Source organism: Argiope bruennichi, chromosome 7 (assembly GCF_947563725.1).
Source record: "Argiope bruennichi chromosome 7, qqArgBrue1.1, whole genome shotgun sequence".
Taxonomy (NCBI): Eukaryota; Metazoa; Arthropoda; class Arachnida; order Araneae; family Araneidae; genus Argiope; species Argiope bruennichi.
In genome coordinates, this window is record NC_079157.1 from 87,793,315 (window position 1) to 87,818,758 (window position 25,444).

The following is a 25,444-nucleotide window of genomic DNA, read 5'->3' on the forward strand; positions in this document are numbered from 1 at the left end:
ATTATTAGGTTAGCTCAAAGATATGAAATGCTTTGTTTCAAAATTGGATATAGTCTGCATACAAATCTATATGCACAGAAATCTTAGACCTGTATTAGGGAATATGCGAGAAAATTTCGGAGAGACTACTCTCTAGCTGGTTCATATCATTTTCACAATGAGTGACAAGAACATGTATTCAGAACTTCTCTTTCTATGTATCATTAGTTGTATTTTTGTTACTCCATCTTCAAATCTTAAACACAAGAATTCTTTAGATTTCTAATGCGAGAAAAACAAAATAAAATTTGAGTTCAATAACATGATGATAGAAAAATTTTCTATTGTTTCTTAGAGTCTCGCAATTAAACAATTAAGCTACTTTTTCTTCCATTTTTAGTGCCTTCTAACAAGCTATTTAAATGCAATAAGGCGAAATCGAACGTCTGTTCAGGCGTCAAAACAAAGCTAATTAAATCTTACTTATTTACTTTTCTTTGACCTAATTATTTTAAGTAATTTTAGAAGTGGTGCTATTTTTTGCCCTTGTTTCTGCTGTCCATAGCTTTTGCCGTTTTTTATTGATTACTTTTTTCTTTCAAGAGCCGAGTGTCTCCGCGAAGGATTTATTGTTTCTTTTGTTACACTTTTTTTTTATCTGTGGCAATCGCCTGCGGAATTTATCCGATTTTCCTATACAATCTCTAAACGATATGCATTTTTTCCAGTGGAAACAGCAAAACTTTATATGCTTGAAGATTATTTTCAACATGTAACTTTTTCTAATTAAAGCAACTAGCATTAAAATGATTAATAGTAAAATAATAATCTTGAAGCAAATTTGGCGTAAATAATAAATAAAATAAAATAAATATCCTTTAATGAAACTTTTTAATTGTAAATATCTTCATCCGAATCATAAATCTTTTTTAAATCAGCTGGAGTAGTCTCCTAAAATCTTTCTCGCATATTCTCTAATAAAGGTTTATCACAAAGAACGTCTTGCATGGAACTGGCGTACAATAGCTACGAAATATCAACATTTAGCTTAAATTCAGTATTTTTACTGAATCTATCGCATGATGGTTGGCGAATTTTTTGGCGATTGATCCCTAACATAAGGTTAATAGTGCCTGAGTATCAAATTTGTGCTTTAGACGTATTTTTTTCAACCGATTAAAACAAAAATTAACACAGAACTTTATAATCGTCTCAGAATCACATACCAAATTTTATATATTTAAATTATTTTATCTTCTAGTTATAGCATTTACATTTTTTTTTCTAAAAGTACAAAACAACAAACATTCAATCTCATTTCAGATTTGGCACAAAATTTGAAAGGTTCTACAATACAGATGTTATATCTGTGTACCAAATTTTATCCATCTAGCCCTCACCGAATGGATAAAATTATAAATGTCACTAGTGCTAAGTTTTTTTTTTTTTTTTCAGAATCTTGCACATGAGAGCTGTGTGCTTCGTGATGCAAAAAGAACAGGCACTTGCATATTAAATACTTCTCACGGGTGAAGAATCTATTTATTTGCGATGTTTGATGTTTATTGTTTAGGTTATTTATTCCCTGTGTGCGTTTAATTCGCAAGTAACAGGAAACCGAACAGAGTTTCTGCGACATACTGAAACCAAAATTTCATATTGAACTGCAGTTTTAATCACAAGATCACATACAGAATATCTTTGATTTAATTCATTGCGTTTTTGAATTCTCACTTTTATATCATACAAAAGTATTAACTAAAATAGTTTCAATTCCTTTACAGAATTAGTTCCAAATTTAATATGAATGCGCAATTTAAATGCTAAACATGTGTACTAAATATTATCTGTCAATTTTTTTGTAATTATCGAGCTTATTTGTACTCGAACAAACGGACAGTCAGACTTCCTCTGATTGTAATTTCTCTCGAAGCCTTATAGAAATTCACAAATATGATGTAAAAACCATGTGCCAAATTTTATTTTTCTAGTTTTAAGCCGTTTTGAGTTAGCGTGTTCACAGACAGACAGACAGAACTACGGACAAATGTAATTCCGAAAATTTGTTTTTCGACATCAGTTAAGTCTGATACGTGTAGATTTTTAAAATCCCGAGCTCAATTTTTTTTTAAATTTTCTCCGACATTTGTTGATGGAGCAACCAACACCATTTTGCACCATTTATAATAGTTCTATGTCTGTATTACACATTCTTATAGAATGTCCACAGATTTCTTTAGAGCATCTTGCATTTTTTCAGAAATCTCATCCTGATTTGTGTCAGTTACTTTCCAAAATTCCGCATGTTAATCTTTTTCAGCTTTTTTAAAAATATTATTTTTTATAATCATATATTGTCAAAAAGATTTAAAGAAACAAGCCGTTAGTTTAAACAAAAAAATTAGATTTATTAGAACGATGCAACTTACAACAGCATGAGACTTAGAATTTACCCATCACTGATAGAATTCAGCTTTTATATATACATAGAATGTTGTTGTTTATAATAGCACTTGCTATGGACTAGCTCGCTGACAAAGTCAGCGATTTTAAGCCAAGGGAGCATTTTTTGTTTTAGTAGTTTCAACTGGGGCCAAGAGTACGTCTTAACTATTCAGGCATCACATTCGCTTGTAAAACCCCTTTTTTACAAGGGGGTGCATTCCCATATCTCACAGATAGAACAAATGAAGAACAACCTTGCCCGACCCGGGATTCGAACCCAGGACGACCAGGTCACGGAGAAGACGCTCTACCCCTATACCAGGGCGCCGGCAGCTGTATAGAATGTTTGAGAATTTGTGTGCTTAAAAAACCAACCTCACAGAGCTTATATAAACAATATATAAGAATTTAAACAAAAGAATTCTAGTCTTTGGATAAAATATAGTGGCTGCGGATTGAACAAAAATCTCAAGCGAGATGCTCTGCCTATTGATCCATGGCGATTGCTAGCTGTTCTGGCTTTATGCGGCAATATAAACATTAGCCACTCTTTCTAGTGCTGTCACTTCTTGTCATTGTTGTATTTTTTTCATGACTGATACTTTTTCATACTTTTAGGCACTTAGATTTCGTAGATATCTATGAGGTATCTATTTATTATAAATTTATATTTTAATACCATGAATTAGCCAAAAGTGGCTTTTGTGTTATAAAATACAAACTAACTCTCTCTAATTTTTTGAAGATTACAACACTTTTTTTTTGTGTAATGTAAAATGTGTTTTTCGGATACAAGGAGTCTGAATAGTGAAAATACTTCAGAATCTAGGTATTCATTTTTTTACAATCATAATTCTTTTTCTTTGCGTATAATATCTCGTATAAGAACTAATAGAGAGAGAGAAAATCTGTCGTATTGACTCTAATAAGAGAAATTAAAACCAGTGCTTGTTTATCTTGATAGAAATAAACATCGTTATCCATGCTTTTTGTTTTTCAAAGAAACAATTGTTTGATATGTAGCAGTTTCCGTTTTAAAAAATTATGGAACGAATCCCCTTTATGTCAGCGGAAGATTTTCCATAAGAGATTCCGAAAAAGAAATTGTCAATATCTCTTTTTGTCAGCTTTTGTCTTCACTCAGTCGATGTTTGCTGAGAGATTATTTCTAGAAAAGCTTTCTAGCATTACATCTCGGAAAGCAAGGGATTGCATTAAGTGCCTTAATGCTTTCAACTTCAGAATTTCATTATCTCAGCAATACTTTATAATAGAGAATTCTATAGAGTCTGAAGAATGGATTACCGTTTCAAAAGATTTTCTTTTTCAAAAGCTGTCATTGGAAACGAAATCTGAATTTATATTCATATTAAAGAGCAACTTAAAAATAAATTTCATTTTTTTAGGAATATCTCTTTGATATTTATAAAGTATCTCGTCTGCCAGATGATATGTTCTTATGTTATGAATTGATAGTAAGAATTGACATAGTATTAAAGTTGTTTTTCTGATAAAGTATTGTTTATAAAAAGCAAGACTGCCATAGAATTATTGTCTTCTCAATCACATTTTGTTTTCGTTTTCTTGAGATTGGAAAGAATTGAATAAATGTTATTTGTTTAATCTATTAGCACTTGGAGTAGTATAAAAATTGTTTCAATAAAGTGTTGTTTAAATCAAGCAAGACTGTCATAGAAATTTTGTCTTCTCAATTACATTTTGATTTCGTTTCCTTGACACTGGAAAGAATGAAATAAATGTTATTTGTTTAATCTATTAGCACTTGGCGTAGTATAAAAATTGTTTCTTGATAAAGTATTGTTAAAATTAAGCAAGACTGTCATAGAATTTTTGTCTTCTCAATCAATTTTTTTTTCGTTTTCTTGACATTGGAAAGAATTGAATAAATGTTATTTGTTTAATCTATTAGCACTTGGAGTAGTATAAAAATTGTTTCTATAAAGTGTTGTTTAAATCAAGCAAGACTGTCATAGAAATTTTGTCTTCACAATTACATTTTGATTTCGTTTTCTTGACACTGGAAAGAATTAAATAAATTTTATTTGTTTAATCTATTAGCGCTTGGCGTAGCATAAGAATTGTTTCTTGATAAAGTGTTATTTAAATCAAGTAAAACAGCCATAGAATTTGTGTCTTATCAATCACAATCTGATTTCGTTCTCTTGACACTGGAAAGAATTAAATAAGTTTTATTTTTTAATTTTTCAATTTCTGGCATTGAGTAACCTAATTCCTTATTTTGTGGTGATTTTTCCTCAAAACTATTGCATTATGGAAGTTTTAATATCAGAAGGTTTATCTATTTTCTAACCTATATTTTAATATTTTTACAACTGAAGATATGCTTGTTATTCTCTTTTGTTTTTATTCCATCTCAATAGATGGCGCTGAGATCGTTTAATTAATTTCATATGATAATCGGACATTTTGATCAAACTTTGTAGGCGTTTTCGACTTCAAGCGCGGGAGAGTTGAATTTAGGTTACAGTAATTGTATACAACAATAAGTTTAGTTTATTTTTTCCTAAGAATCTTTAGGTTTAATTTTACATTAAGCAGGTATGTTCTTTGCCCTTATATCTTATTGATGTTGTTTGGTTTTATAATTTGATAATTTCTTTATAGTTGTTTGGTTTATTTACATTTTGTTGTGGTTTTGCTTGTATTTGAATTTTGAAATAATATTTTGTGTATCATTGTATAATTTTTATTGCCATTGCTTTATTGATATTAATTCTTGACTTGGAAACCTCAATTTCTAGGGAATTTCGGGTCACGAGAGGTCATTTTAACTTTTTTTATTTATAACTTGGTTAAGATCGTTTGCGTTTTTGATGTAGTAGTATTAGCGAGCCCTATCTTCAATTTAATAGTTTTTGACTCAGGAAATATTTACTTTTTAAGTCAGTTTCATAAATATTGCTTTCATTTTATAGTTTATTGTTTCTGAATACTGATTTTATTATTTCTTTTCTATTGAATCTTTGGCTAATAGCAAAATATATTCTACAATATTGTTACGATGTCTTTACTATATTGTACGGCATCTACAATAACAATACGCAAATATTGTACGTTATATTTTGATAATTGAGTGGAGACTCTTTTCTGTTTACAGACGAGGATTTTTCGAAAGGCATTATGCTCTAAATTATGTTTGGTTAACCCCTTCACTGTTTCATTTTCTTTACTATCTAATAAGATGACTCCTTCTATTTTGGGAATATTTTCTTATTTTGAATCAAATGGAAATCCATTGAATACTTGTGAAGTAATTTTAACATTGAATTATAATCTTTATGAATGATTTATTTTTTGCTTACAACTATCAAAATCCGATAAATAGATGCACATATGGCATACGGGTAAAACAGTTAAGTGGTTAATAAATTCATAAAAAGGTTTGTCTATTTTTTTCACCACATATCCTTTATTGTTTCATCCTATTTTTGCCACGTCATATCAAAATTTATCTATTCATAATGACAAGTTTTGAAGTCTAAATAAATTATTTTCAAATTCTTGGGGTTGAGCAAACGTAATTTATAAAAGAAAAACGCAAATAGAAACAGTGTAAAAGACTGGACATAAAAGCAAGGAGGCAAGATCGTTTGCAATGTTGAAAGGTCTAATGAAGTAATTATCTTTAAGTATTAACTGCTTAAAAATTAAACGAATATTCCTTTTTACCAAAGAGTTAATGCATTTTTTTTCTTACTTCCATACATTCGTAGATTTATAAAAGAAGAACGCAAATAGAAACAGTGTAAAAGACTGGATATAAAAGCAAGGAGGCAAGCTCGGAAGATCTATTAATCATTTCATATATTAGCAAGCTCTTGGCTTTCTAGCATTGACAATTTCGTAACCATTGGTTATGTGAAATGGTACGGAAGCGTGGATTCTAGTCAAACAGAATTATTGATATGCGACTTTTCGCACTAGTAAAGTTGGAAAATTAAAATTGGACGCCGATTCGCAGGGCATTAGTAGCCTAATACAATTACCATTGCAACTGATTTCGTTTCTTGTTGTACCACCAATTGCCAAGAACTTTTGAGCTTATCAACTGGTTACTTGACTTTTTGCTAATAATTCATTCCGAAGTACATTTATTTGGAGTGTTTTCATAGAATATTGCAGAGAATTTCTTCTTTCTCTCTTTTCTATGAAAAACAGTAGAGGAATAAATCTCTTATAAATGTTTTTCCAAAATTTTCCATCACATCAGAGTGCGCTTCAAAAGAAGATTATCACATGGTTGCTCGTTCTTCAACTACAAATGTTAAATTTTTTTATATGATCCTACTTTGGAATAATGTTACCACACTTCTCTAGTTATTTCATTGGTTTTATATTCCTTTAAAACAATTACAAAACAGCACGTAATATAGGCATATAAATAAGCCTTAACAATAGAAATTGTAAGGAAACTACAGTTGACTTTCAGTAGTACTATTAATAATTTGCATTAAGAAGAATTACCATGTTTAATGTAACTATAATATCGCTATTAGCTGTACACTGCTTTTGTTTTCCTGATTGAATCAATGAATCATGGGACATTGGATCGCTTTCCTTTCAGCTTAAAGAATTAAATCTTCCTGTTTGATCTTAGTTCACTTTATTTTATCACTGTCATTTATAGTTTTGTATTCATTTTTCGAAAGTCACAAAACAGTAAGGAAAATATGCACGATTAACAGGCTAAACATAGATGGTGAAATTGAGAAAAATTATTAAATGACGTTTCCGTTTGCTGGCGACTCTCAATGAAGACACTAGTCGAATTAAAATCAATGCCCTATCACGCTTTAGGGGATTATAATACCGGTACTGATTGTATGCAATTTATTGATCTTCTGATTGTATCAGTGAGTCGTTTGGCATTGGATTTAACGGAACCTATTAATTAATTGCCATTAGTAGTGAAACTGCAACTATTAACTGCATAGATGACTCTTACGTGCCCTAAAAGTATTATATAGTACTTATGTTATCCTCTCGCGTTTTAGCTATTTAATAAAATTATTCAAAAACATCTGGCTTTTCCCATTCCGCTATATATATTATATCTTTAATAGCAATAAATATAAAACTATCCTGTTTTAGTCGGTTAGAAATGAAATATGAACAAAGATATCAGACGAGGAATACGCCTATTAGTGGTACCATCTATTGACCGATGTAATTGCGATCGCATTTGACACGTCACTCTAACATCTGTTCTTAACTCCACGATCCAATAATAGATTCTTAATTAGATCTATTTTACTTGCTATTTTATAATTTTTTAAATGAACGTAAAATAGCGATAGAAACTATATTAATATTTGAAACTTATAAGAATAAAGTTGAGTCAAATACGAAGTTTTCATTTTCGACGTTAATGCAAGATTATGTATGTGGCAGGCCACGACTGAAACTTACTTGAACATAATTTTTGGTTTGGTTTCATCCTAAAATTACCTTTCAATACATAAGCAAGGAGATGAAATTGTCTTTAAAACTCCATTATCTCAAATGATTATACTCCTGTAGAATTTAACTATTATTCAAATGTTATGAGGCCATTTGATAAGTTCATAAACGTTCCGAAAACGTGCAGCACAGTTAATTACACCACTGATAGATCTCGGCTAATAACGCTTTTAAATATAGTAGTGGATTTGGGCATTTTGGAGTCTTAAGCAATGCATTTTATGATGCCATTTTTATAATAACTGGTCAATTTAGTTTCATATTTCAACATATTTTAAATTTAATTATCATACAAATTTTTTATTTAGTAACGTTGTGAAAACATATTTTTATTTCTTTCAAGATTATTTATTGAAAAATAAAGTGATAAAAAATTGGAAAATTAACTGCGGTTATTAGTTTAAGACTTCCTTATTTACAATTATAAGCATCCAATTAGTACGAAAGATTGCGACAAAATAATAAATTTCAAACAAATATAACATTTTAAATTATTATTTTACCGAATCTGTCAAATAAAATACAATATAACTAGTAAAGGAATAATACATATTTAAATACATCTTTTGCAGATGCGTTAATATTCAAGATGTATTTGAATAATAAATATTCAAATGCTTCTTTTGCAGGTACATTAATATTCAAGATGTATTTAAATAATAAATATTCAAATGCATCTTTTGAAAGTTCATTAATATTCAAGATGTATTTGAATAATAAATATTCAAATGCATCTTTTGAAAGTTCATTAATATTCAAGATGTATTTGAATAATAAATATTCAAATGCATCTTTTGAAAGTTCATTAATATTCAAGATGTATTTGAATAATAAATGTTCAAATGCATCTTTTGAAAGTGCATTATTCAAGATGTATTTGAATAATAATAAATATTCAAATGCATCTTTTGCAGGTGCATTAATATTCAAGATGTATTTGAATAATAAATATTCAAATGCATCTTTTGAAAGTGCATTAATATTCAAGATGTATTTGAATAATAAATATTCAAATGCTTCTTTTGCAGGTACATTAATATTCAAGATGTATTTAAATAATAAATATTCAAATGCATCTTTTGAAAGTTCATTAATATTCAAGATGTATTTGAATAATAAATATTCAAATGCATCTTTTGAAAGTTCATTAATATTCAAGATGTATTTGAATAATAAATATTCAAATGCATCTTTTGAAAGTTCATTAATATTCAAGATGTATTTGAATAATAAATGTTCAAATGCATCTTTTGAAAGTGCATTATTCAAGATGTATTTGAATAATAATAAATATTCAAATGCATCTTTTGCAGGTGCATTAATATTCAAGATGTATTTGAATAATAAATATTCAAATGCATCTTTTGAAAGTGCATTAATATTCAAGATGTATTTGAATAATAAATATTCAAATGCTTCTTTTGCAGGTACATTAATATTCAAGATGTATTTAAATAATAAATATTCAAATGCATCTTTTGCAGGTACATTAATATTCAAGATGTATTTAAATAATAAATAATCAAATGCATCTTTTGAAAGTTCATTAATATTCAAGATGTATTTGAATAATAAATATTCAAATGCATCTTTTGAAAGTGCATTAATATTCAAGTTATATTTGAATAATAAATGTTCAAATGCATCTTTTGAAAGTGCATTATTCAAGATGTATTTGAATAATAATAAAAATTCAAATGCATCTTTTGCAGGTGCATTAATATTCAAGATGTATTTGAATAATAAATATACAAATGCATCTTAAAATGTACTTATTTATATTTTAATTTATTTAAAGGTTATTAAAAAATTCTTTTTAAACACGCATTTTAATTCTAATATTTTATAATTCCCCCTCCATTGATTTCCCTTGATCGACCTCTAATCCCTTGTGTCTAGTAGTTCTATCTGGAAGTCTGTCATTGCTCAGACGCCTATGTAGTTACCGGTTCAGATTGCAGACTGCAAGTTGTTATTCGATTTCATCAGTAATCGCTGTCAATTGATAAGCATCTTCAAATTAGATTTTCTGACATCACAGATGTAATCAGTTGTGCAACAAGTCCATACAAATAATGGCGACTGAACCAATCAGAATACAATATTCTACAATCCGATTAAATGTGTTATTGTTAAAATCAAATGCTTGTTATTAAATATCTGAAAATAATTTTCTTTTTTTACTATTTTATATCTGACATCATTTTTAGCTCTATTTAATTCTTTAAATACATAAGTAAACTCTCACTAGTTAAATGAATTTTTCGATATAATTTTGTTTTAAACAATAATTGTTTAATTCAATTATAATAAATGCTTTTTAGCCCATTTTCATGTAAGATTTCATAAGTGTTTTCGATAAAATTCGAAAAAAATTGAATTACATTTGTTATATGTATTTTTTAAAATAATTTTGTTCCATTAATTATAATAGAAATTATTTTTTATTAATGATTCATAATTTTATTGGCTTTTTTCAAAGAGATTCTGCTTTAGAAATCAAAATCGACTAAAATTACTTTTCTGTAAAATTATCTAGAATATATGCTATATTCTTTATTATTCAATAAATATTTTATATTTCATTCTAAGCATTTTTTTTTGAAAACAAGAAAAATTAATGATTTCGCTATGATTTAGAAAATGTTAATATTTCAGTATAAAATACTAAATAATTTTTGTATAATGTTTTCGATATTAAAGAGATATATATATGTTACATTAAATTGCTAAAAAAATTATTAAAAACTAAGATTTCTACTTTTTTTTGTACAGCATCAATTTCTAGAAAATTACTGTTTTGACAAAGATTATATTCCTTTCTATATTCCTTTAACACAAAATTAACTTATTAAAGTAAATAACCGGCTGGTTAAAATCACAACTAGCATGCAATTTTCACACTTAAATATTAAGTACTGAAAGGTAATCTAACCTTTGGATTAGCTCATGTATTAAGCTAAAAAGATGGTTAAAATCATCATTAACGTACAATCTTCATTCTCTGCATATTAAATACTGAAAAGCATTAATCCGTATATTAATTTACAGCTACAAAATTATGTATTACATAAATGATTCAAAGAAAAATAATGAAATAAAAATCGAAGATTTTAACAGAGTTTCAATCAAACTGAAAAAATAAAACATGCAACAGTATTTAAAAGCAATAAATATAATCTGAAGTTATCTAATTGAAAATTGATATAGTTCTAAAGTTTGAAGTACTATGGGTTTGTCTTCCAACTAAAATTTTAATTTCGTTCGCTGTATTCCAATGAATATTGAAATGCCTTTATTAACATTCAGAATAATCCACATATTAATACATTTCTGAAACACTAACACGTAGTTTCAAATAGGAATGAAAATCTCAGCCGAAGAGATCATTCTTGCGATTCGACGATTAATGCTTAAATTAACAATCTTATGTTGATATCGCATCACTGGAGAACAGACCTCCCAATATCTTCTTAAATAGGTAAGGAGACTTTTGATATTGAATTCCATCTACTCTAAATGCTCATTAATGTGTGCTTAATGATCCGGCAAGGGAGTTTAGGACGGAGATCAACACGGCCAATTAACAAAACGTGAGAATCAGTAGGTATTGTAATTAATATTCAAGAGATAAGTTTCGATAAACATTTCAGGGGATGAAGGAAACAGGAAAGTTAATATACGTTCTAGTATCTTGATTGTAATGGATTTATTGATAAACTAGTTCTTTTCAGGATTAAATTCTGTTCATGTATAATATTTAAACGTAAAAGGGTTTATTATATAATTATTTTTGTATAAAATATAAAAAAATACAAAATCCTTTTAGAATCTATAGAAATTAGAATATCAATTGAACTAGACGATTTTTAAAATCCTCTGCAGCTACATTCCTCCATAAGTTATTATTATTGGTTATATTAATACTTCAAACTCTGTTCGCAAATATTGAAATAAAGAAAGATAATAAGTATTGAAATATAAGAAAAGTTATCTTTGTTTGAATTTGTCCGCTTGACTTTTAACTATTACAAATAACTATAAAAGAAATATCTCGCAGTGAATAACATTTACTATAGAATTTAAAATGTTTGTTTCGGTAAAAACACATCGGTTTACATATAAAACTGGAGCACAATGGTCAATTTATTTTAATTAAAATACATTCAAGTAATTAAATTAATATCTTAATTTTATTCAATCCTGATGTCAGCACAAGCTCTGAAATATTCTTGGGGTCCACAGCCCATGGCTCCTCTTCCGTTTTCACAAATTCCCCAGTTGTTAGCTGAAAAGAAATAAAATTTGAAAGTACGTGATGCAATATCGAAGGTAAAAAACTACAGTAATAAGAAAAATTGTTGGAAAAGATTAATTTCAAAAACATATGCGGAATAATTCGAACGCAAAATTTTTCAGAAATATTTGCACATTGTACAGCAAACCGAGGTGATAAGAAATGAACTGAAATTTTAAAAATGCATGCTTTAGAAAGTCTAGATTGCCTCAGTCTTTACGGATTTAAAATATTCTTTATGTGGTTTCCCTTCAAATATTCTATACTTGTGTCTATTTCGATTGGTATTGTTCAAAGCATCTCTGGAAATCCAAAATCAAACATTCCAAATGCCTTCTCATCTCAAACTTGAACATCTTTACTTCATTTCATGACCGTTTTTATTCAAAGAAATAACAAAAATAAATAAGTATGGTATTTGGTAAATATAAAGGAGGGGGGGGGAGGTAAGAGAAGTGACAAAATTGTCAGTGCTAAAAGCGTAGAATATTTAAACTGTTTTTGCTCCTAAATTGTCAGTTCTATATATTGTCAAAATTATGCACACAAACTATTTTTCCAAATTAATTTCATCGGCAATCATCTGAACAGTGAATCATGGATAAGAAAACACATAGGATTGCCCACTTTTGATGATTTAATCAATACGTGAAAAGAGCATCCATCATGTTTTAACTGATTTTACTTCTCCTCTTAAATTCTTGATCTACTTGAAAGGAACTACTTTCTTCAGGGTCTTATATCTATGTTTTATTATCCCAGAATTTTTCTAAAAATTTTTCTTACCAACAATTTGACTTTTAATCGTTATTCCCTCTGAATATTTATATTCACTATTTAGAATATCAAAACTCAGGATAGCATAAAAGAAATCTCGCCAACCGCTGTGCCATGGCGAAGCTATAAGACAGTTAATAGTTGGTTGGCTTCAGCGGGCTCACCGCCAACCAAGAAAGAAGTGTACTTGAGGAAAAACTATCTCGATGCTTAATCTTCATGGATTATAAGCTTAATCTTCATTTATATTGAGAAACCTACCTATATTGACCTTTAGATAAATCTCTATTTTATTTTACATTGTTTATTATAAATTCTTCTTTCATTATTAAATAATTTGGCCTACTACGATCGATCTCTATCCCTCTCTCTCATATATATATATATAATAATTTTTTTAAACTTTCATTTTCAATTTTTCTAGCTGGCAAATAAAGTTTAGGATCTCGACCTATTTTGAGGTGAAATAAAAGCTATGATGTCATAGTTCTACGTCAACCTTTTAAAAACGCATTTGCTGTCTAAGAAGCATACATAATAATAAAGCAATACTGGTAAAAGCAGGTAAAAATATATGCAATTAAAAGATGATGAAAATTGCCATTTATGCCTTATTCATTGCCGACGCGATTGCGAGCTTCAATATTCAATGCCTACGCTATTTCGCTCTTCAAAACCCCTACTAAAACAACATCATGTTCTCACATGATAAAAAAAACCCTTCAGAACATTCAAGAACTTACCAGCTTTCCAGTGGTATTGCAGAACACATCTGTCACACTTAAGACCAGCGGGGAGTCTCAGTTTTAGGTCCAGGTTACCCTTGATTCCATTTTTAAGTGTGTAGCGATAACCGGAACCATCGGCTAAAGCCACCGGGTGTTTGTCCAGGCATTCCTGGTCTACCTTGACTCCGGGCTGCACGGGGCAGAGCTTGAATTCGAAGTACCCTTCGTGATTGGCGACAATGAAGACAGTTGCTGTAAATTCCTGACCAGCTTTGTAGGTTCTCACAATGACCCCCTTGCCGTATTTACCACCATCTTCGTTCGGCCTTGGTTCAGGAAGGTCCCAGGCGTCACCACAGATCCCGCACTTGCCTTTGTTGACGCGCCAGAGTTTCTTAGGAGAAAATTTTAAAAAATGATTAATTTAAATGAAGTTGATTTGACTAACATATAATACCAAATCAGTCTATTAACTGTCAGGCTATGAACAGAACCAAATATTGAGTATCTTTACTTATTAGCGCATAAATATATTCTCAAATGTTCTCAATAAGCCCAGAAATATTTATATTTAACACACAGGATTCTCTAGCGATACATTTAGCTTATGCAGTTATATTTAAAACAGGTTGAAATTGCACTTTTATTAATTCAAATAATTCTATTGATTTTCGGAAGTATTTTTGTATTTTCAAGCAATTATTCGTATTATTAAAAAAATAAATCTACAGAATTTTTATTCAGAAATTGCCAAATTATCCAATTTCAAGTTGGCTATTGGCGATAAGCAAAGACTGAACTCGCAATGTTTGGGTTCGTAGCCGAGGAACAAGCCCACAAGACAAAAGTAATTACTCGTGTCTCATAGCTGTTTTCTGGCTTATAAAGTTTCACTTAAGAAGAAATTATTCTCTCCTTTTTTACGATTACATAAGTTCTCCCACAAGCTAATTATAATTCACACTGAATATTGTGTTTTTGCTTATATACAATTTTTCGTAATACTCATCTGTAATTTCGTCCATTTTTAAATCATCATAATATTTTGAAACGAAGAGGAAACAAGAATGCTTAAATGCCTCACAAATGAGGAACGTATGAACAGTACTTTACTGCGTGAGTATTTTTATTCTAACTGAAAGAAAGGGAGAAGTTTAAGAATTAAAAAATCAATTGAAAGAAAGGGGGAATTTTAATAATTAAAGAATTAAATGAAAGAAAGGAGGAATTTTAATAATTATAAAAACTGAAAGAAAGGAGGAATTTTAAGAATTAAAGAATTAACTGAAAGAAAGACAAGAATTTAAGGATTAAAAAATTAACTGAAAGAAGGAAAGGAAGGAACTTTAGGAAAAAACGAGTTTATATTTGAAAAAAAAAATGATTTTAAGGTTCATTAATAATTTTTAAAATAATTTTGAGACAGAAATCTTTAATTTTTTTTCTTCTAGATTTCGATATAAATCTAAAATTCTACAGTAAATATATGATACTAAAATTCATCCTTTTATATTATTAGGTGTTGTGTTTATAAAGTATAGACAGACAAATGTATAGTAAAAGTAGACATTTGTAAAGTTTCAAAATTCTTCACAGAAAACACTATTTAGTGACAAAATTATATTCCAAATTTCATCCATCCAGCTCTTTTTTTAGCTTTGAGATATCAGGTTCACAAACAGTAAGACAGATATTCTTTTGACGGATTTCTTCTGAATTTGACAAATTTATATAGATCACATATTTAAATATATCCATTTAGCTATCTAGGTTTTTGAGTCATCCTGCTCACAGACAGACAAAATTCCAAATGCGTTTTTTTAGACATGTGGAGATTCAAAACGGCGAGATTCATCCAAATCTTAAAGCCTACTCCTTTGATTATATTATGAAACTTCTTATATTAGAGAGTAAGAATTCTAAAAGTACAGAAGATTCTACAAGTATTGCATAGAATTTCTATCGATAGCTTACTGTGATTCCTCCACAGTAGAGTTCGGCATCGTCGTCATTAATGGGGGTCTTGAATCCAAACCGCCAGGCCGAGGACCGACCGGGGGGCTCGTAGAGAGCAGCGTGGCCCCATGATAGCCCGAAGAAGCAGAGAGGGAGCAGCAGCAGTGAATACATTGTTTAATATGCAACAACAGGACGAATTTTATCAATTTTTTTATTTATATCAGGTATGACATTTGGTTCTCTTCCCACAGTAAATAATCTTTCAATACTGAAGGTTATTGGAGATGAAAGGGATAAGCGAAGTATGAGTAGATATTAAAATAATAATGTTCATACGCTGGAAAATATTTGTATTTATATGCAATATGCTTCCTGCAAAAAGCGGACAAAATGCTCTACCAGACTGTTGATATAATGGCGGATTTAAACCTTTTTAAGCCCGAGGTAGGGCAGAATATAGGGTTCCATTTATAGTAAATGGAAATCTTATATTACCAGTTATGGAACCAGTAACAACTCAGTTTACAATTTCAACTTATTTTTAAATTGAGGTTATTGATTTATTTTAGGCTATTTTTTATTTAGTGAAGATATAAGAGAAAGATTTCAGTGAAGGTTTTTTTTTCTATTTATTACTGATATTATTTTACCTTATTATTCATGATATATATATTTATGCATGCTCTAGTTTAAGTTAACGCTCGACTTTTATAAATATTTTAATATCAAAATAAACGTATCGAAACACATAGAAACTTGACAAATTATTCTTGCCAAAAGAATGAAATTATTCTGTTTTAATTTTTTATAAGTCCTACAATTTTTAGGTATATTTTTTATTTTATGTTTTATAAGGCCTAAAATTTTTCAATTACTGATTAGTAGTTTACATAATTAAGTGTTCTTAACCCTTATGTTCATTTTGTATAGTATACCATACATACAACGTTATAAAAATATACTACCACTATAAAATAATTTTTAACTTAGTTTTATTAAACAATTCTTATTACACGATTTTTTAATTTATTCTTTGATATTTTTATAGCGTAAAGAAGCTACCTATATACATTTTTTTTTTGCTTTTCTTCAAAAAAGCAATCTTGCTACGATAAGGGTTAAGTATAAACATTTAAACATCTAAAATAAGTATTCGTCATGTAAAATAAGCCTAAATAATAATCATGTAAAATAAGTCTTCGGTCACTTCAATTTTGCTTCATTTTAATCAAGTCTTTATCCTTAAAAGAGTGTTTGAAGAATAGTTATTTTATTTATATTTAAATAAATATGAATTTAATATTTACTTATTTAATTATTCTAACTATTAAGAAGAAGAAAATTCCATTAAAGCAGATTCCAGGCAGTGTTTTGAAGATTGACGCCAATATTATGCTTGTGAACAAAGAAACTATTGGGAATAATAAAATATGAAGTTAAATAATTTTTGGGGTTTGTAAATGTGTAACCTTTGGTTACGATACTAAAAAGCATTTTTGTAATGGGGATCTATCCTTGAATTAACTAAATGTGATATTCTTAGGAAAGATTATTTATAAATAATTAGAATGGCTGCTGCGGAAGTTTTTTTTTCAGCAAATCTGTTGACATCTGTTGAATGATGCATCAAATATTAACTGTATAATGGTACTGAAATACTGATACTAAATTATAACGATAATAATATTAAAACCATTTTTTTCTGAGATCCATCATGTAACTGAGATTTTCTGTTCTTCCTTTTATTTTCGAATGATTTATTTCATAGCTTCAATTAGATATAAAATTTCAGCTTATTGAGAAATATTTAATATGTAATCTTTACTGACAACATTTCGTTTTCTGTTTCGCAATAGAAAAAACATGTTTTCAATCCTATTATTTTTTTATTATTCTCCTTTAGGTCTGTAATGACTTTTTTCCCCATCCAAATTCTCTAAGACACAATCAGGAAATCACTGTAAGAGTAGGGTCTTATTTATTATTTTCTACAACAAAATGCGAAAATAAAAAATAAAAAAAAATAAATCTTTGCTGTGAGATAAAATTCATTAGTGTTTCTTCTGTAGCTCAAATAATTGTATACCGATTTTATTGCGTGTGTGTGTGTGTGTGCGCGCGCGGATATATGTATGTGTGTGTGTGTGGATATGTGTATGTGTGTGTGTGTGTGGATGTGTATGTGTGTGTGTGTGTGGATGTGTATGTGTGTGTGTGTGGATATGTGTATGTGTGTGTGTGTGGATATGTGTATGTGTGTGTGTGTGGATATGTGTGTGTGTGTGTGGATATGTGTGTGTGTGTGTGGATATGTGTGTGTGTGTGTGGATATGTGTGTGTGTGTGTGGATATGTGTGTGTGTGTGTGTGGATATGTGTGTGTGTATGTGTATGTGTGTGTGTGTGTGTGTGGATATGTGTGTGTGTGTGTGGATATGTGTGTGTGGATATGTGTGTGTGTGTGTGGATATGTGTGTGTGTGTGGATATGTGTATGTGTGTGTGTGTGTGGATATGTGTGTGTGTGTGTGGATATGTGTGTGTGTGTGTGGATATGTGTGTGTGTGTGTGTGGATATGTGTGTGTGTGTGTGTGTGTGGATATGTGTGTGTGTGTGTGTGTGTGTATGTGTGGATGTGTGTGTGGATATGCATGTGTGTGTGTTTGTGTGGATATGCATGTGTGTGTGTTTGTGTGGATATGCATGTATGTGTATTTATGGATATGTATGTGCGTACGGATATGGATATGTATGTGCGTACGGATATGGATATGTATGTGCGTACGGATATGGATATGCGTGCATGTATGTGTGTATGGATATGCATATGTATGCATGTATGTGTGTATGGATATGCATATGTATGCATGTATGTGTGTATGGATATGCATATGTATGCATGTATGTGTGTATGGATATGCATATGTATGCATGTATGTGTGTATGGATATGCATATGTATGGATATGCATATGCATGCATGTATGTGTGTATGGATATGCATGCATGTATGCGTGTATGGATATGCATATGTATGGATATGGATATGCATGCATGTATGCGTGTATGGATATGCATGCATGTATGCGTGTATGGATATGCATGCATGTATGCGTGTATGGATATGCATGCATGTATGCGTGTATGGATATGCATATGTATGTGTGTATATGCATATGGATGCATGTATGTATATTTACAATTTTCACTGGCAATTCCGCAAATTAATGCAAATCATGATAGCAAAATAGCTACAACTTAAGTATATATATATGTAATATTATTTGTTGTGAAGCATGATGCAGTTTGAAGACAATGAAGATACTTTTAATTTTGTGACGTCGTTTTATTTCATTTTGAAGAAGCAAGCATATGTACAAGCGACGAACACACAGAAAAGAATGTGGGAAGAGCTCTTGGACATTTTATCCCTGGTCTTATATAACCTATGATTTTGATAGGGAAAATGCTTCTTTACAGTGCTAATGTATTATGAGATTTCGATAGGGATTTTTGTTGCACGTGTGAACAATGTAGGGGAAACACAGGGAGATTCTAAAAAAGAATTTGCCTCATCAGCGGTATTTTGTCTCTTCACGCGGAGTGTGGAAAAGTTAGACTTTTAGCTGATTCAGCAATTTAACAAAGCTTCTCTTGAATGAATTAAGTAGAGACAGTGGAATTGGATCACGAAATAAGAGAATATTTTAGAATGAAGTTACTATGGGCTAAATTAAGATGAAGTTACTATGAAAATTAATTAAATTGAAATTAGAGTTAAAATATCATTACATATATATTCGCATTCAAAGTAGTTTCGTGATTCCATTCAGCATTCCATACCTCTTTAAAATGCTTGTTCTCAGTTCAAAAATGTCTCTAAAAACTTTTGGCAATATATTAACTGATCATTTACCAGCATTTACATTTCGAAAGTGAAATTTGAAAGGCTGGTCTTTTATTATCTACACCCGTCGTACTCAAAAATCGCCAAAATAATAGTAATAAAATGGGACGATGAAGAAATGCTGATCGCCGCTAAACGGCGATGAACGTCGCAACTCTTTTAAAAGACTCAAACAAAAAAATTCCCGCTCGGATAAATGTTTATAAAATGCTTAGATTTCGATACTTTTCGATCACTCTGGTATTGACCTTCTTACTCAGAAGATAAGCACCATGTTTTGGCTACAGTGTCTTCCCACAGTCAGATGTTCATCTTATCTGAAGCAGATACCGGAATGAAACACCAAAAAGCACTGCGCATGCGTCTAAGAATGGTATAGATAGTGATTTTGAACTTTTTTCGTCACCAGCGAATAATGTGTAGCTAGAATTAAGTCTCCTTTGGATAGAATTAATTTAATAAATGTCTCTTATCAAAGTAAATTATCTCCGGCGGTTCCAAATTCAGGTTAAGGTTGCCATTTAAAGCTTCTATATATTGAATCGAAAGAGAGATGGGAAAACAGACTCGAATCTCTTGTCGTAACAAATAAATGCTTTGTGTTTTTGTATTTTTACGCGTGAGGTGTGTTTATGTGACGTGCATTTTTATACAGTACACTCCCGATTATCCGCGGAATTGGGTGGCGCGGCCGCCGCGGATAACAAAAATCGCGGATAATCCGAAAAAAGCTAAAAACGGGTATAGCAAAAGAGAAAAAAGTCATTCCAACTTTGAAAAATCGTTTTATGTACAATAAAATGTAAAATAAACAGCAGGAAATGTTTAACTAACGCTCAATATTTTAGTATATCACTCAAAACTAACCTAAAATGCATTTTGTTAATGAAAACAGAAAAGTGCTTTGTACTTACGAAAGGCGCCAAGAATGCACAGAAAAATTAATACATATGTACTGTTTTAATACTGTAATGTATTATGTAATTACAAAAGCATAACTGTAAAACGACACCTTTCTGAAGAAATCAGTCATTTGTGTTTGCTTCTTGCTTTGAAAGCATTTTCTCTTTGCTTAGAAGTAAAAAAAAAAAAAAAATAAACTTAAGTGCGGCAGGCGCGGATAATCCGCTCCGCGGATAATCGGGAGTCTACTGTATTATTCACTATTATGTTCTAAGAATTGTGTAAAAAAAAAAAAGATCGAAAATGTAATAACTAAAAACAATGTAAATTATAATTTTATTTACTTATTTGCTTAAAACTGTAAAATTGACTGGATGAAATACTGGAAAAATATAATTAAAACCAATGCAAGATTTTGAATTCTGAATGATAAAACATTCAATTGTATAGAATCTGAAATATATTTGCAATAAAACCTTTCTTTGTATATTTTTTTATAAAAGAACAAAAATATTACATTTCGTAGCATTCAAGATTATTCTTAATGATTTTAAACTATTATAGCATCTTCTTTCTTTGTTATTCCATATTTGAAACATTAAAAAGTTTTTAAGAATATCACTTCCTAATTTATAACTACTTCAAATTTTCTTGCGTTCGTTTCATTTCTGTGTTCTACAGAGCATAGCTAAAGCTTAACGTTTATTATAACGTCTAATTGTATGTATCAAATTATATACCAATGTAATATAAGAGATAATATCAGAACATTTAAATATTTTATATAAAAAAATTGTGTATGAGATAAATCGTAAAAAAAAGAAAAAAGCATTTATAAAAATTTTGTATTAAATGCAAAAATAAAAAAAGTGAAAGAATAATGTATAAAATTAATCATTCTCAGCTTAACCCTTTGGGTACATTGGACGTATCAGAACGCATATAAATGTATATGTATGCATGTATGTATATGCGTATGAATGTATATGTATGTATGCATGTATGTATATGCATATGAAATGTATATGTATGCATGCATGTATTATTTGTATTTATTGCATGTATTATCCGTATTTATTTGAATTTCTATTTTTCTTTTTTTTTTGTAATTCTAATTAAGTTATCTCAGTATCATGGAACAGTATATTTAATGAACAATAAGAAATAAATGAATTCTTACGTAAAAGCTACTGCTTTCACATGTTCAAAAAATTAAACGCGCTTCAAATACAAAAGTCGTTTCAAATAAATGTGTAGTCAAAAGGTTAAAGTAAATCATTTGCAAATATTGCATTACATAGAGGTCGTAGCTGCAAACATCGCAAATAAATTGAATTCGATTCAAAATTTCATATATTCCATTCCGTTTCAAAACACCTTGTTAATATTTCCATATATATTTTCCAATAAATAATCTGTCTTCGAAAATTCTTCCATGATTTTCCATTCTAAAAATTCTAATATGTAATTATTTTCATTGTAGCTTAGAATTTCTGTTAACGACAATTAAATTGGCTAAATCTCGAGAACTTTCCTGATTTCTTAAGTTCCCACTAAACTCTTATAAAATGCCACTTTCAGAATGTTAATTATTGTACTATCTTCTCCCCATATTTTGTTCAATGACCGCGTTAATCTCCGTTCCTAACTCCCTGGCTGATTCATTAAGCATATGCTAATAAGAGGGAAACAGAATTCATTCTCTTAATTTTTCATACATATTTAGATCTCTATTAAGGGAACGGCTCTGAAATGAAGTGCACAGAAGGAAATTAGATGTTAAAATATTAATCAAAGATTTGCATCATTGTTTCCTTCATATGAAGAATTGGTTGATAAATGAGGAAAGTAGGTAAATTTGTAAAACATTTTCAAGAAAAAGAACTATAAAAACGATAAGTTAATTGTAATCGAACTCGAGTTCAATTTTTATTGAAAGGTAAATTTCAGTTTTCAATATTTTAGAAATGTTAATGCCGTTGTTTGGGGATATTTCAAATAGTTTACTTTAGATTTTGATAAGTTTAGCTTCTCAGAATATTTCAATGCATGCACACGTTGAAGACCAAAAGTTTATCAAACATGTTAATAGTATAAATCTAATCATATCAATCAACTTTTATAAATTATATCTAAACATAAAAAAAGTACCATTTCAAATTAACCCTTTATTTAATGAATTAATTTGCCATTAATTTTTCAACTTCATTTTTGCACTAGTAGTTAAGTTTTCTTGCAGAATAATCCCAGGGAACCCAAGAAAAATATTTTAATTAATAGAAAGATCTCAATTAATTTAATTATTAATTATTTTTAATTCCTACTTTTAGCTTATATTATCTTCTTGCTATTGGGGTTACATTCTCCGTGTTTTTTAGCCAAAATTGTCCTTCAGCCAAAATTGTCATATTACGAAAATATAAGCCAGATTTAAATGGTACTTTTAAGTACCGTCAGTAAATAAAGGGTTAAACTTAAACAAAAAACATTAAGTATTCTGATTTGTTAGAAGCATTTATAAAATGGCGAAATCGATATATTTAAGATTGAAGACTCTGCCGAAGTTTCATTGTGAAATATATCTCGAAGTCTTCGAACGATGGAGAAAGGAAAACGTTACTGAGGGATTGAAATATATCGTAAAAAGTAATATTCTTGATCATCACGTCACTGTTATCTCCCATAGAGAATATAGAATGAAGTAATGTTTTTGAACTTCTTTGTAACTTAGTATGGCATGGGCAAAGTATGTATCTTCGGGTCATAAACTTCTCTCTGAATGAAATATTGCCGATATGGTAGGCAATATTGGTTTATATCATTGCTTTAAACAGATGCATTTTTCATTTTTTAAGAAATAGCTTTAATTAATCCCATTTTTTCAATGTCATCAAGGGAAGCGAGAACCTGCTTACCGACATAACAATTTTTGATCAGCATAGTCTTTATTCATCTCTCTCTCTCTCAACCACGGGAAGTAAACTATCAAATAAAAAAGAATTATCATTTTGTTTCAATAATTCATCCATGAGTGATATATTTCTATACCTTTCGTTAGCTTTGAATGATGAATCCAAAATATTCCATTAATGAATAAAAGTTTTTGAGGAATATATTTTGGTAAATGAATTCAGTTTACGAGTAATTAATAATTATATTCTATCTATGGGCAATAATATCTTGGTGAGGCTTATAATCAAGATTGAAATTATTTGAATTTTCCTATAACAAAATGGATATATTGGGTGTCCCAAAAATGACTGACTGAATTTGAAGATCAATTAAATTAATCAAAAAGTCTTATCCCACAATATTGCAAATTTAGTTAACATAGTTACCAAGAGATGGCGCTGCGAAATAGGGAAAATAAAAACCAGTATGAAAATGTTGCAAAAAAATTAATCAACGATGTTTTCAGTGTAACCGTTATTAGCAGCAAAAACATGGTGCAATATGAGGCACAAATTTCCAATTTTTTTTCCAAGTGGTCAAACTTTGGAAATATCCGAAGGAATAAAACCTTGGCTCAGTGAACTTGCAATCTGAACCACGTGTACTAACAGTTTGAGACGGAATACAAAATGGCGATTTCAAGAACTTTGTTTTAACTACATCTGTTGTAAACTGCCTGTTATGCTACGTGTCAGTGACAATGTTAATTAAATTTGTATTTTGATGCAATAAAATTCTTTGATTTCAAAGCACAAATTCACAAACCATGTATTTCTATCACATTTCGACTTTTTTAAATGATTTTCAAAATCCCTCAGTTATTTTTGAGACACCCAGAATATGTTTGTTTTTAAAGTTATTCTATGTTCGGAAGATTTTACCCATGGTGTCATTTCAGTTGATAAAACTATAGAACCAAACTTCGCGTATTATTTTGAAATTTTTGATTAAATATACAAATATATTTGGGAAGACTGCTTAAGTGACAATTGCAGCCTAACTCTGTGATAAATTTTGGATTTAATTTATTGGAAAAAAGGCTTCCAAAATACATATACGGTTTTTTGATATTGTATTAACTTTACCTTAACTATTAATCTCAAAAACCGTATACTAAAGGTTTTTTTTCGTAACTATCGTTCGGCAATGCCATACGGTAAATAATCCATAGAATATACCAGAAAGTTTCAGAGAGTACACTTCTGCTGTTTCTTTGTTTTTTGTTTTTTTTTAATAAATTTTGATCTTCCTTAATTTATTATCTTTTATCCAAAAAAGTGTTGTTTTTTTTTCATTTAAAGATTTATCGAAATACATTGCATCAGCAAGGCATATTTACAAAATAAAACAATTTAAATACAAGAAAATTCTACAAAACAAATAAAGTAAAACAATAAAGGATACTTTTTTTTTACATGCTTATTAAGGGCAAAAAACCCTTTTTAACTAAATGCAGTTCCAGTGTGGGCATCAGCATTCCTATCTGATAACGCAAAACATTAATTAAATCACTATTAGAAACAATGTTCAAAAGGAAAAAAAAATGAATAAGAACCATTTATTCTTCATCGAAATTTATATCATGATCATCTTCGCCGTGATAATTGCATCCAAACGAAGTAGTTTTAATTACAACGCAATTTTATTTTTATAAATCTTCAAATACTTTTGTTTCTCATAATTCCATTAAATATAGCTCACACAAAAGCATTAAAAAGGCGGAAGAAACCATGGGAAATTTTCCAGGTGGACACCACAGGTAACAAAAAACGGGAATAAAATCTTAAGAGGAAAAAGAAATATTTAAAAAATGATAGAAAACCCGAGGAAATTATTTCCAAAATAAAAAGAATCTTCCATTTAGCATAAAAATTAGATAAAAACTATTATGTTAGGAACCTGCTTTAACTCTTGAATAAAGATTGGATTTTGCTGTATTGCATGCAAATAGCTCATTAAAAGAGACAAAGTACAAAGAAACAAATTAAATAATTCCA

At 29.5% G+C, this 25,444-nt stretch overlaps 2 protein-coding genes across 2 annotated transcripts in view; both read right to left on the reverse strand.

The window, feature by feature from the left end:
• LOC129976590 (uncharacterized) overlaps positions 1–25,444 on the reverse strand; it is a 466,684-nt gene that overhangs the window by 202,822 nt on the left and 238,418 nt on the right. The gene's annotated exons all lie outside the window — the stretch shown is intronic.
• Positions 12,041–15,873, reverse strand: LOC129976592 (uncharacterized). The gene is made up of 3 exons (XM_056090233.1): positions 15,703–15,873; positions 13,744–14,122; positions 12,041–12,214 (listed from the first exon to the last, which is right to left on the reverse strand). Exons 1-3 carry the CDS (start codon positions 15,856–15,858, stop codon positions 12,120–12,122), a joined length of 630 nt encoding a protein of 209 aa, XP_055946208.1. The 5' UTR covers positions 15,859–15,873; the 3' UTR covers positions 12,041–12,119.